The following is a 13,061-nucleotide window of genomic DNA, read 5'->3' on the forward strand; positions in this document are numbered from 1 at the left end:
TCTGTCCTTTATAATCTGCATCACCACCCTGTAAACTGCAGATGTCACTGTTATGGGACGGTAGTTACTTACGTCAGCTTTGTCCCCCTTTCCCTTATATACACGTGCGCGCACATATCATGTTCATTCTACTTAATCGCCATTCATCGGGGACTTTCCCATCCACTATCATTTTATTCACTGCCTGTATTAATGTTTGCTTGGATTTTGGTCCTAGCTTCTTTATTAACATAATTGGAATACCATCTGGTCCTGTTGATGTGCCACTAGGAAGCTTCTTCTCTGCCCTTTCCCACTCTCCTTGCTCAAGTGAAGCTATTGCTGTAACCAGTCTACCCTCCTTCGATAAATTATGTACCACGTGCTTTGCTGTAAATTTTTCCGTCATCTTTGTTCCTATGTGTTTTATCGCTTCATCCCCTTTTAGTCGAATACCCTGACCTGTAACAATAAACCTTTGTTCTAGCATAGTCTCATTACTCATTGCATTTAGATGCTTCCAGAATTTTTGAGCTGCTTTTCTATCCTTTTTATTTACTTTTGACATCCATTGGGCACCCTTTCTTCTAATTTTCTCATTAATCAAATAGGATGCTTCCCTTCTACACTTTTTGAAGGTATCCCATTTCCTGTCTACTTCAACTTCTGGTTCCCCTCTCTTCTTGGAATATCTGTGTTCCCTGGACGCTTCCTGACGTTTCTCTATTTGCCCTCTTGACCTCCTCATCCCACCAACTCTTGGGTTTGCGTCTTTTCCCTTTTGGTTTTACTCGCACCTTAGCTAGCTCTAGCTCCATTAATCGAGTTAATTTGGTATAAGTTCATTCTGTTTCATTATCCTCAAAACTTTTCAATTTGTTTGGCTGCTGCTTCCAATTGCTTTTCTGAGTAAAAATTCCCCTCTGATTGTTCATCTTGCTTCAGTCCTACATTGGTTTCTCTTCTGAAACTCGATTTGATACACTTGTGGTCACTACCTAGACTTCTGGAACCATGTTCATCTATGCTCATTACCCCTAATCTATTATACATCCTCTGTGACATTAGTGCATAATCTATCGTCGAGTGCAGACTCCCTCCCTCCCATGTTAGCCCATCACACTTCTCGTTACTGTTGCATACAACTAAATCATGCCTGTCACACATGTCCTGCGACATGCTTCCTGTCGAATATGTGTACCCATCCATGTCTTCTATATGTGCATTCATGTCACCTAATATAATTATCTCACCCTGTCCTCCTAGCTCGTCAATGTCGCTTGCAATACATTCTAACATTTCCCTGTTTTCCTCTTTGGCATTAGCTCCTGTCCACAGGTATACAAAGCCAAGGAGTGTTTGCTCTCCTGCCACTTTTCCTTTTAGCCATATATGTTCCTTGCATCCCAGTTTAACCCTTTGAAAATTCATACTTTTATGAATCAATGCCCCAATTCCACCCCCGTTTCTGCTGCCCGCTGTTCTATTGCAATATTCCCATGCGTAGTCTGGGTTACAGGGTGGTTGCTCAATGTCTCTAAGATGCGTTTCCACTAAACCATATACCATTAATTCTTCCTGTCTTAACTGTTCTCAGCCGCCACGGTGGCTGAGTGGTTATGGCGCTCGGCTGCTGGCCCGAAAGACGCGGGTTCGATCCCGGCCGCGGCGGTCGAATTTCGATGGAGGCGAAATTCTAGAGGCCCGTGTACTCTGCTATGTCAGTGCACGTTAAAGAACCCCAGGTGGTCGAAATTTCCGCAGCCCTTCACTACTTCACTACGGCGTCTCTCATAGCCTGAGTCGCTTTGGGACGTTAAACCTCCATAAAACCAAACCCTAACTGTTCTTCTATTTCCTCCCATTTCAGTCTATTCCTGCCACCTTGCATGTTAATGAAACCTATATCTGAATTAACTTGGCCCTGGCGCTTTTGTCTCTTTCTTCTCCTATGGTTCCATCGTCCCCTGGATCTTGGTTCTTCCTTCTCTACACTGGTTCCCTCAGAGCTCTGGATCCCCTTAAACAAGCTATCGCGTGGCGGCCTATCCTACTACCCACCCTCTTGCCAGTGGCCCCACTGTAGTGAATGCCATCCTGTGCAAAAGGGTGGGGCCTGACCTCGTACACTTCCCTGTTAACTTCCATTACCTCGTATCTTAGTCGTCGACTCATTAGCCTAATTACACGGTTAGCCTCAACGACCCTCCTTTCCGTTTCGCTAGCCTGCCTCTGGACCTCTGGTATTGTGCATATGGTCACATGCACACTCTCAGAGGCCTCTCTAAGCCTACGCATCCCCACTTCTAACTGCTTCTCGAGATTCTGGCTCCTCCCCTTCAGCACATCGTTGAGACCAGCGTGGATAACGACAAGGTGTTCGCCATCCATGCTGCCCGGGCCCCTACCACCTCCTGGGCTTTGGCTATTGCATCTACCATGCACTTCCCTGACTGGGCCTCCACCTGCTCCCGCCGGCCCGCCTTTACTGTAGTCAAAACGTCTCCCTCAACCCTCGCTACGTTCAAGTCACCTACTACCAGAACCCTCCTGCGCTCTAACCGTTCACTTAATTCCTAACTGCGACTTCGGCGTAACACGCCATCTGAAAGGCAACGTGCGACAGGTGGCGTGTTGGCAGGTGGGTGAATGGATGGACAGTAGGAGCGTCCCCTTTGAAACGGGGTGATGGCAGTTGCCACCATGCTCAGCTTATTTTTGTTTAACGGTGTTGTAAGGTATTAAAATTCGCCATTCTCTTTAAATACGTCTTCCTGCACTTTTAACTTTGTCTCATCTCTGCTTTTGAGCAACCAATCTTCCGATCGCTTTTTGCTAATTTCCACCACAGATTTATTTACATGACTATTGTTATCTCTAAACCCTAGGGCCTCAGGAAGGGTGACTGTGCCTGCATCGACATCGGGATGGATACCATCACATTTTAGTGTGAGGTGTACTATTGTTTCTACATATTTACAACACACATCACATGTGTCATCTTTGTTAAATTTCTTTTCGTAGCTGCGCGATCTAAGACATCCTGACCTAGCTTCAAAGAGTAGGGCACTGCCTCTTGAGTTATCATGAAACGCTTCCTTCCTGATCTGCCTTTTCCAGTATCGATATAGTTCTACACTATGCTTCTTTTCCATTTAATTTATCCAACTGTTACCTTCCGCGTTTTTAACCTGTCGTTTAGTGCTCTTTCTTTCTTCGTCGTAATGTCTGGCATACTTACTGTTTAGCTTCCTAGTTCTTTTCCGCCAATGTGAATCAACGCTCTTTCTGTATAGGTATTTAATACCTTAGCTGCCCACCTGTTATCATCCAGTCTCCTCAGGCGTTCTTCGTATATTATTTTACTCAGCTTCCCATGCTTCGAACGATGACCAGCCCATTTCCCCCCGTACTGCCTCGTTTGTGGTTTTCCCGTGGGCACCTAGCTAGTGCTAATCTTCCAACAGCTCTCTGATTTACTTCTAATATCGACTGAACTTCTGCCCTTAAGCACAGAACCGCATTCCTGAATGTAAGCCCCGGCATCATTATTCCTTTCCAAATACCTCTCAGTACTTCATACCTGTTGTACCCCCACAATGGCCTGTTTCATTATCCCGACATCTCTTCGCCATTTTGCTATGAGAGACTGTTCGCGCTTTTCCGTGTACATCTGCCCTTCATAATATCCATACCCCGAGATATTTGTATTCGGCTACTCGGGATATTTCTTGGCCTTGTATTGCAAGCTCCTGATCAGTTGTATCGCTGAAAATCATCACACCTAACTTAGTTGCGCTAAAACTGAAACCTAGAATGTCTCCTTCGTCTCTACAGCAATTTACCAGAGTTTGCAAATCTTCCTGGCTATCTGCTAACAGTACAATATCGTCCGCATACATTAAACCCGGTAGTCGTTGCTCAACAACCCTTCCGCCTATTCTGTACGACAGATAGTAGTAGCACAGCGAAACGCCACCTGTCACTGCGAGAGCGGACGAAAGGACAACCGGAAGGTGCTGCCACGGGAAGATCCCCGAGAGTGGTGAGCAGCGTAACACGCCACCTGCCAGCCGTGGCAGGTGGCGTGAAAGAACGTGAAGAGCTGCGCCCAAATCTCGCATTACCCACTATCGTAATCGTCTGTTTATTTTTTCGTTGAAACAATAGAGTTCAGCATGGTTTTCCTGGCTAAAATTTCTCGCCTGAAGGGGAATTTGGAGTACACAGCACCTGCGAGGAGCTCAGGGAGGCGTTTCTGGAAGGTAAAAAACCGGAATGGTTGCTTGGCGGGCTAGTTGGTTCATATCTAACATGTGTTGCAGCGCGAACCACAAGAAGGGACGACGACAGACAGACCAACACCAATGCGGATTTTCATGTAACAGCCGAAGACGTGCTTGACACATTCAAGCGAAACTTAGCACCTTTAGTTTTGACGCATGAACTGCCCAGCAACAATTCCATTAGATTTTTGGAACTAAAACTAAAGTTTTGCAATGACCATGTTTGTTGGGGGTATGAACCACGGGGGAAAAAAGGTTTATTACCCGCTGTGTCTGCCCACTCCAAGCTTGTGAAGCGCAGCGTTGTAAAGCACTGTTTTGTAAATGCCCTGACTAAGTCCTGCGACCATATGATCAAAGAAAGTCTAGCCCTGCAAAATAGACGCCTGTCTGACGCAGGGTACCCGGAGGCCCTTGTGGTTTCTGTGGCCGAGGGCTTGCTCCAGAAAATGAAAAACGTCCGGCAATCTGAAAAGAATGCCGTGACAGGCCCGGATGCACGCAAAAAAGTGGCAGTCATTCCGTATATCCACCAGACTTCCCACAACTTGAAGAAGATTGGAAAGCGCGTAGGCGTTAATGTTGTGTTTTCGGCCCCACTCAAACTATCAGTTCTGTGCAAGAAGACTAACCCGTGCTACAGCAAAAAGGAAAAATCGTGCATGATTAGACACCAGAATCAGTTTGCCACTTGCGACGATGGTGTCGTATATCGCGTTCCGTTGTCCTGCGGACGCGAATACATTGGACAAACCGGCAGGTGCATAAATACCAGATTGAAAGAACACAACAAGAATGTAAATGATGGTGACCAGGGCCATCTTAGCACGCACTGTCGTAATTGTGGCAATGAGTCTGCACGTCTCCGCAGAAAACCTTGCGCGCCTGCGTTCCAAAAAAGCACAATCGTTGCTCGACACAATGATCAGTGTGTTAGGGAGATAATCGAGGCGGCAAGTATTGCTCGTGCAGAGGACAGGTGTGTAAGCATGCCATCAGTTGTTCTAACCAAGAAAGAGCTGAAGTTTCTGGATCGATGGTGATTGTCCTAATCTCCTATGCCTTTCATGCTGATTGCTTTGCCTGCCCTTTCCTGCTGAAGGTTCAAATGTGTATAAATGCGTGGCCTATCAGGAAAATAAATAGTTGGAAGTCAGCGCTCTTTTCACTCTGTCTGTCGTCGTCCCTTCTTGTGGTTCGCGCTGCAACACATGTTAGTAAAAAACCGCCTAACCACAACACAAACGGGTAGGGATATTCTGACGAGACCGGGGCTATGGCAGGTACTACGAACTAGTGAGAGCAAGTCCCAAATTCCGACACCTGCAAGAGAGAAGATCTATGTAAACCCAATACCCAGACATGCACCACGACCGGCAGAAGGGTAGGAGGAGAGCCGGAGTCAAAGCACTGACAAAAAGCTATCAAAAGACCCGGAAGCAGCATACGTCGTGACGGACTCCCGACAAGCCTTCAGGGACTACCTTGCTGGAAAACCTCACCGAAGGGCGAGCACACTATTCAGTACTCTCAAATTCACACGGAATAACATGGACACTTGGTCACGAAGGCCTTGCCGGAAACGAGGTAGCGAATGAGCGAGCTCTCACAAACCGGGCGGATACCCATCCCTACCCCACCCCTCTCCTAGGACCGTATGGTGGCGGGCTAGAACACCTTAGGCTAGAAAGACATTTTTCACCGCCACACATACATTTCTCACCGTCCTCCTCAGATGCCATTGACTGAAGGAGAATGCAAGCACCTATCCAAGTGATAACATTTTACACAAGATCAGACCCACACAATACATTAGCTACTCCCCACGGTGCGGAGGAAGCCCCACGCTCTACCATGCATCTTGGGAATGCCAGGACAAACCAGAGAAAAAAGTTAATAGTGCCACACCCGACACACGAGCAGTGGGAGGGGGCCCTGACCAGCGCCAACCTGGGCCAGCAAGCCTGTGTCATCCAGCTAGTCCGCAAGTCAGCTGCCGCCAGTGGAGCCCTGGACTATAGGGCCCCGACCACCCGACTCCTGCGGATTAATCACCTAAATAAAAGTTGTCTCTCTCTCTCGCCTGAGGGGGTGGTGTGGTTCCGCCACTCCTCCCCCACCACCCTAAATCCGCCCCTGATCTTGCGCACACAGTGTGATTCTGACGGCCGGCATTAAGCGGGCCAGGTCAAGCCCAATATGGCGCAGACACAGAAGTGGCTCCCATACGGGTCGCAAGAATAAAGTTATTTCCTTTTCTTCGAGTATTCATTTCCTTTCCATTAATTCCCGTCTATGGTCAGCACATTCATCTCAGTAAGCTCAGGCACCTGCCCGCAAAGAATAGTTTGTCTTCAGCCCGCTGTGTACTTCAGCAAACACGTCCGTTTGAACCCCGTGATCTCCTAGTCTGTTCGGCGAGCTGGTAAAGCATCAACACAACCCAGCAGCGAGATGAAGAAGACAACGAGGATGGAGGCAGACGCCTGTAGTGTCGGGCAGCGTCGTCGGCGGTGATCAGCGTGGTGGCGGGGAGGGCCATGCCCTGGCTGCGCCGGCGCCCGCGGACATGGTGCCCCGAAGGTGGATGACCACGCTGGCCGCGCTCACGGCGCTCATGACGTCCAGCAACGAGGAGTTACCGAACGAGGCGACGACGCTGCCGCTGCGCGCAGCCCGCCCGGCTAAGCACCTGGTAGCCCAGTCCGCTCTGCCCCCGGTGGCATTGGAGAGGCGGGAAGAACCAGGCGGGAAGATACGGCGGCCCGACCTGATGACCGCAGTGCAGGTGCGGCCACACGATCGCTCGCACATGCATTCGTTCCACCTGCGCGTCCTGCGCGTGGTCCTCACTCACTGATGTCCAGTTGCTTTATTTATAACTCTGTACATACCGGATACCAACGTTCAAATGAAGGCGAACAGCCTGGTCACACGACATAGAGAATCATGTTTGAACACTGCATTTTGTTTCGAGATGCAGTCGCGAGACGCTGAGGGCGCTGTATTGTCGCGGTGCTGTCTGGAACGGCTTGGGAGTGCTCCTCGACTGAGGATTGTCGCGCCTCCTGCGCTCAGTGAACTCCCGAAATAATGTGTTGAGCGCTATTGAAGGGTTTTGCAGCGATGCAGCGGTGGAGTTGTATATTGTCGAATAGGAACAGTCGCGAGTAAAAAAAAAAATTAGCACTATGACGTCACCGGAGAGGCGAAAATCGCTCCGCGCGGCTGGCGCCGGTGCCGGGCTCTGCGAACACGCCTGGCACTTTTGTTACCGGCGTGTTCGTAACCGCAATGCCGAGCGTTGCTATCTGCTGCTCCGGTGGCACGTCACTAGTGCTAATCTTTTTTACTCGCGACTGTCGATCATCACAGTGCACTCCTTGTAGCATAGGCAGGTTTTGGCTTCGAATATTAATGAAGAAACCAGTGTCCTTCAATAGCTTTGAAGGACTCTGAAGAAACAGTATGTAAACCGTATGTTTAGGGGTTACCGTGTCTAAAAATAAAACTCAATGGTTACCATGCCTGTATAACGACGTTACCTTCGGTGGCACGGAGTTCTGAATGTTCGCGAGACATTTTGGCTCGAAGTCGCCGGCACGTGAGTTAGCGCAGTCCCGTCGTGCAGCACGTTTTCGGGCACTTTCCGAGCGCGTTCATCCACTATACCACCCGCCGCACGTTTGCGGGCTCTCGCCTCCCGCATGCTTCCCGAGTACGGCGCTTCCTCTCGGCTGCAGTCCATGACCGCCTACAGCGCTGACACTCGCTCTCTCTTTCTTCTGGCTTCGGTTGCATGGCGAGCTTGGTCTTCGCGGACTCTGCGCTTCCGTGACGTGCGCAAAGCATGTGCGTCCACAGGGCCCATTATCTGCGTGGCATATGAAGTGGTCATTCAAGGATTTCCCCGCTGTGATGAAGACAAAGGGGCTCGTATTCGCGCGCATTCAACGACAGACTCCCTTGATGAGGCATGCGTTCTCAACCAGCCCCGCAAGAAAACAGCTCCGCAAAAAAAAGAAAAAGAAAACAGCTCCGCAAGAAAATTTCTTTTCTTATCTGTATGCAAAAGGTATTTTTTATGTATGGCCTTTTTCCACTTCTAATTGAATGAAGCTTGCTATTCTTAGTGGCATGGGCCCGGACACTTATTTTTCGGTCTTTTTTATTAGGCCCTCAATGGCATTAGTTTATAGGCATCTATTCAGCTCCTCCTCCGTCATCGGCCTCTGGCCCTTTTGAGAGGCTGCCTGAACCGGTACATGCCCCAGGTAGTCCATTGGTAGAAGAGGAACTACTTGCTGCAGTGAACTTATTCAAAAGGAATAGTAGTACGAGGCTGGACGACCCACGGTTGATTTTTATGCAAAGTTTTGAGAGCAGCTTGGAGGGCTCCTTACATCATTAGTGAAGAGGCTTCTTCTCCATGATAGTGATTTGTCAGATACTCAACGGGAAGGACTGATCACTCTCCATTCTAAGGATGTTTCGGGACGCACTGACCTTCGAGACTGGCGTCCCATCAAGCTCATCGCCAAGTGCTTGTTCATGAGATTAAACGTGTTCCTGGGGGACCTTCATAGGCCATTGTCACGCGTGTTGTGATCCAGGTCGCTCTACTCAGCTTACGGTTTTGCCCTAACCCTTTTCCCTGGGCTCAGTCACGTGACTTTTCTGACATTCTCTGTTCATTTGATCAGGAAAAAGACTTCGACGTCATTATCCATAAGTACATCCTTCACTGGTATCCACTCCAGAGCATAGTGAGAGTCGTACTCAAGGCTAACCTCTGCGGTTACTCTCAGGGTCTCGTCCCGCAGCCTTTCGTTGTCGGCCGTGGAGTTCGGCGGGGGTGCCCTTGACTCCTGCCATCTACGTCCTCCAGGGACTATAGCAAGTTTCCGTATCCATCAGCTCCACCGCCAGCCCCAACGTTGACCTACGACCTGAATATTTCGTCTTCGACCAAGCATCCGCGTGATCCGTCTTGGACGTCATGGAAGGGCAAGTGTGGTAGGTCAATCGACCCAAGAATATCGCCATCTATTTCAGGAAGGCACCGTCCAGGCCGCAGCGCCTTAACGGTCTCCTCGTAAAGAATGAGGGAATGAGGACAGGATACTAGGGTTCCACTCATAAGAATAAACGAATGAGGACAGGATCCTAGGGTTCCACTTCAATAATGACGGACAGTCAGATAACAACTGCCCTCTTCATAAAGCGAAGCGGAAGAAAAGGGTGGGAAAATATGGTACGTTTGCCTGCCCCCTCACTGCATGGGCTGCTGCTGTTCGGTAACTTTTGTTCTCGCTAATGACATACGCCGCCTGCATAACACCTCTGCCGATGTACGAAGCTTAGACTGGAGGGGATCATTTTCCGCTTCCTCTGGAATGGAATCACGGATCAGACCGGAGACCTGTGCTGAAACAGCTCAGGGGTAACGAGAGGGGGTTCGGCATACCAGACCCAGACATATAGTAACCGCAGTGCTATTCGTCAGATGGACCCAGACAACCTTGAATTTAGACATGTCCATGACAAAGTTTGACGTCATTCTTCCTCAGCATCCGTCTCTGCTGAGAGCGCCTATTCGCATTGAATCTCCAGATAAAGCACTCCGTCGTCTTTCTACCCCAATCAGCTAGCTTCTTCGAGCTTCTACGTCACATATCTAAGCATATGTTAACATTCTCACGACTCCTTGAAAAGATCTTGCAGACCTCTTAACGATCAGTCTTCTACCTGGGTATAGCAGACGGGATCATTCACAGGAGCGTCCAAGTTGAAACCTGATCCTGGCAAACTGTTTGGATGCCCGCAGGGCGTCGTACATATATCTGTCTCACGTGGTTGGCCCCATCTGCAGCAGGTCGTTCACACGAGCTAGCTGCGTCCAGACTGCCCGTTTTGTGGTTCGAGAAGGCCCTGCGCACCTCTACTCACAATGCCTGATTCAAGGAGCCCTCCTATATACGTCGTGTGCCTTCTTAATAAGATTTCTAGGCGTGCTGTATCAGGCTGTTAGTTACTTCTACCCATTGCCAGACCATGCCGCCAAGCAGTTTGTCATTTTGCTTGTAGAGTGCTTCAAACATGTTTGGTTGGCAAGATGTGCTGCTGCTTACGGTAGCAGGACACCGGGACTTTATGAAGTGCTCACAAGAGTACGGAAATAGATCACTTGCGCCGTGACCTGCGTCATCCCAGTGAGGAAAAGTCTGCATATTTTTGGTGTCTGGCGTCCATCATCTGCAGATTATCTGTGGGTGCAATCTCAGTTACAATATGCGCCACACTCAGGAAATGGTTGTCCTTCCTGACACTCCAGGTGTAAAGAAGGTCTGTTTGCTCCGTCAGCTTGCTGCCACACTGGTGATCAGGCTGCTGTCGCATAGATGCAAGAGCCTCGAGCGCGTCATCGCACGAGCGGTTTTTTGAAAAAAGGAAACGGCGCAGCAACTGTCTCAAGTATCACTGGACACTTGAACCGCGCCGTGAGGGAAGGGATGGAAGAGAGAATAAAAGAAGAGAAAGATGCGCTGGAGTGAGGGCTCAGGAATAATTTTGATCACATATCATAGTAAAAAAAAAGTTTCACTGCAGTCCCGAAGCGAAAGGAGAAATGGCTCGCGCTTGCACGCGCTTTCTTCCTCTTAACAAACTGGATGTCGCGAGTACTGCTTTTGCTGCATAAAGTCCCATTAGTGTTGCCAGTGGTGTTCTCGCCTATAGCTTCAAAGATTAGTTCAACCTCTTAAATTCGTTGGAGGAATTACTTCTGCATGCAAAGTCTAGGCGGATTTCACGCGGATACGCATAAGTACTGAAATATCGGTAGACGAAACTCATTTGGAGTTTGTACTCTCTCGTAATTTTTAGTCCACATAGCTTCAGGGCGTAAAAGTATTTGCTTTCACTGCGTAAGTACTTTCTTTTGCAGCGTTAGCTGTTAACAGATATTACGGCGGTTTCACTGAGTATGTCGTCAGCAGAGTAACGGCCACACTCAGTGCTTAAAGTCTGACTCCATCGAAGGGGGACATCTAGTGATTCGAGCACAGGTGGAGAGGAAATTAAAGAGGGAGAGAGAGAAAGCGGCTGGCTTCCTGTTTTACGCATAGTCTTATACAAAGGGGAGAAATCATTTCTAGAGGTCATTGTTTTCTCAATTTGTCAGAGACCTGGAACAAACGACGCCCACGTCTTGCCAGTGTGCTCGTTGCGTGTTGTTGCGTAGCCTTAGAGCTGCGAGGTCAGCACTGTACTGACTCGTGATGCGAGGGCACGGGTCTCCCTTTTCGTCCAGCCTTTGTGTAATGAAGAATGGTACTTTCTTGAGCGTTAGGCCTATTTCATACCAATTGAAGGCAATGGTGTGTTGTGTGTCAGTAAATGGTTATGAAAGCGAAGAAACCATGTGGAATGTGTATGTGCCCTAGTGTATTACGTGCTCTCTCTGGTGAGGGTACAACTTCCTCTTCGGAGCAATATCTGTGCGATATAAGAACTTGATATAGTGAAGAAAAACAATATACAGACACAAAAATGTGTCCCTGATAGATCCCGGTGTGGTCCCGTGCGGACGAGGAAGGGATATCGTGGGTCACACAGCAAGCGGCCATAAATTTATGCATGGGACGTCCCCGGTACATTTTTCGTACTTCCCAGGGATATCTGATCGCCCACATATAGGATACACGTGGAATATCCCCAGGACGTAACTATCTTCACTGGGGTGGTGGAAGCATGGCTAGAGAGCTGGACTGGGCGTTGAGAACACTCTTTTCGCTCGCTCTCTTGTACTGTGAGATGCTGGCATAACGATGAATTTGAATTTCGGTGGGCTCTGTGCGCGGCGCGCAGGTGCTGGTGACAGTGGCCACCATCTCCGCGCTGGTGCTGGGCTTGTCCTGTTACGCGTGCCATAACAGCAAAGGCGGCAGCAGCCAGGAACGCCGCCGCGGTGGCTATGCGAGGATCGCCAGCGGAAACGCCGCCGACGGCCTCCGCACACTGCGGCTGTCACCCATCGGGATGGCATCCAGATTTAACCGCGAAAACTGGGCCTCCATCTCGCTCGTCAACCTGCTCAACAACTACCCCACGCGGGACGTTGAAGCGTGTCGCGGTGCCAACGACGACGGGGCAGAGGACAGCGGAACGAGCGATGTTACTTGAACGCCGCGCTCAAACAAAATGGAAAAGAATACGTTATTACGCTAATCAAGACACCTGCAGCTAGAACGCACTGTCAGAACTGCGCTCCTTTCAAACATTACCGCCTTTTGTCTTATTTCGCCGCACCAACGTACGGCGTCCACAAGAGCAAGGGGGCAGCATATAATAGACCGGAAATAATGGGCACCAGAACGGAACGTCTTGTTTCAGGGTGCTTTATAGTTTCATCAGAAACGACCTTGACGACTTTTTTTTCCCGCATCCTTTTTATTCGCGGTCAGTATCACAGTAAACAAAAATATACGTCATCTGAAATAAAATGATTTATAGCAGCAGTTATCAGTATATGAGTGGAGATATTTTCAAGAACCCATAGGTATTTTCTAGCATTGCGACATGACAAATGATATGACTTTCTGCACTCTCTGTGCGTGCTGAGAAAGGAAGCAAAAATGATTACATGTATTTTAACAGTATTTTTATTATAAACAGCTGTTTGAATAAGTATCAGTGGACGAACATGACCATAAGAAAAACCAGTCAGATGTTGCTAGCTATCACTGTGCCTATATGAGTGTAGGATGGCTTTTGTGCACTTTATCCTGCATGCTA

General features: G+C 48.9%; 1 protein-coding gene across 1 annotated transcript; it reads left to right on the forward strand.

Moving 5' to 3' along the window:
* The first annotated feature begins 6,742 nt into the window (after positions 1 to 6,742).
* LOC144123604 (uncharacterized) lies at positions 6,743 to 12,569 on the forward strand. The gene is made up of 2 exons (XM_077656409.1): positions 6,743 to 7,053; positions 12,135 to 12,569. The coding sequence occupies exons 1-2, from the start codon at positions 6,835 to 6,837 to the stop codon at positions 12,447 to 12,449; spliced, it is 534 nt and encodes a 177-aa protein (XP_077512535.1). The 5' UTR covers positions 6,743 to 6,834; the 3' UTR covers positions 12,450 to 12,569.
* Positions 12,570 to 13,061: the final 492 nt, after the last annotated feature.

This window comes from Amblyomma americanum, chromosome 3 (assembly GCF_052857255.1).
Source record: "Amblyomma americanum isolate KBUSLIRL-KWMA chromosome 3, ASM5285725v1, whole genome shotgun sequence".
NCBI classification, from domain to species: domain Eukaryota; kingdom Metazoa; phylum Arthropoda; class Arachnida; order Ixodida; family Ixodidae; genus Amblyomma; species Amblyomma americanum.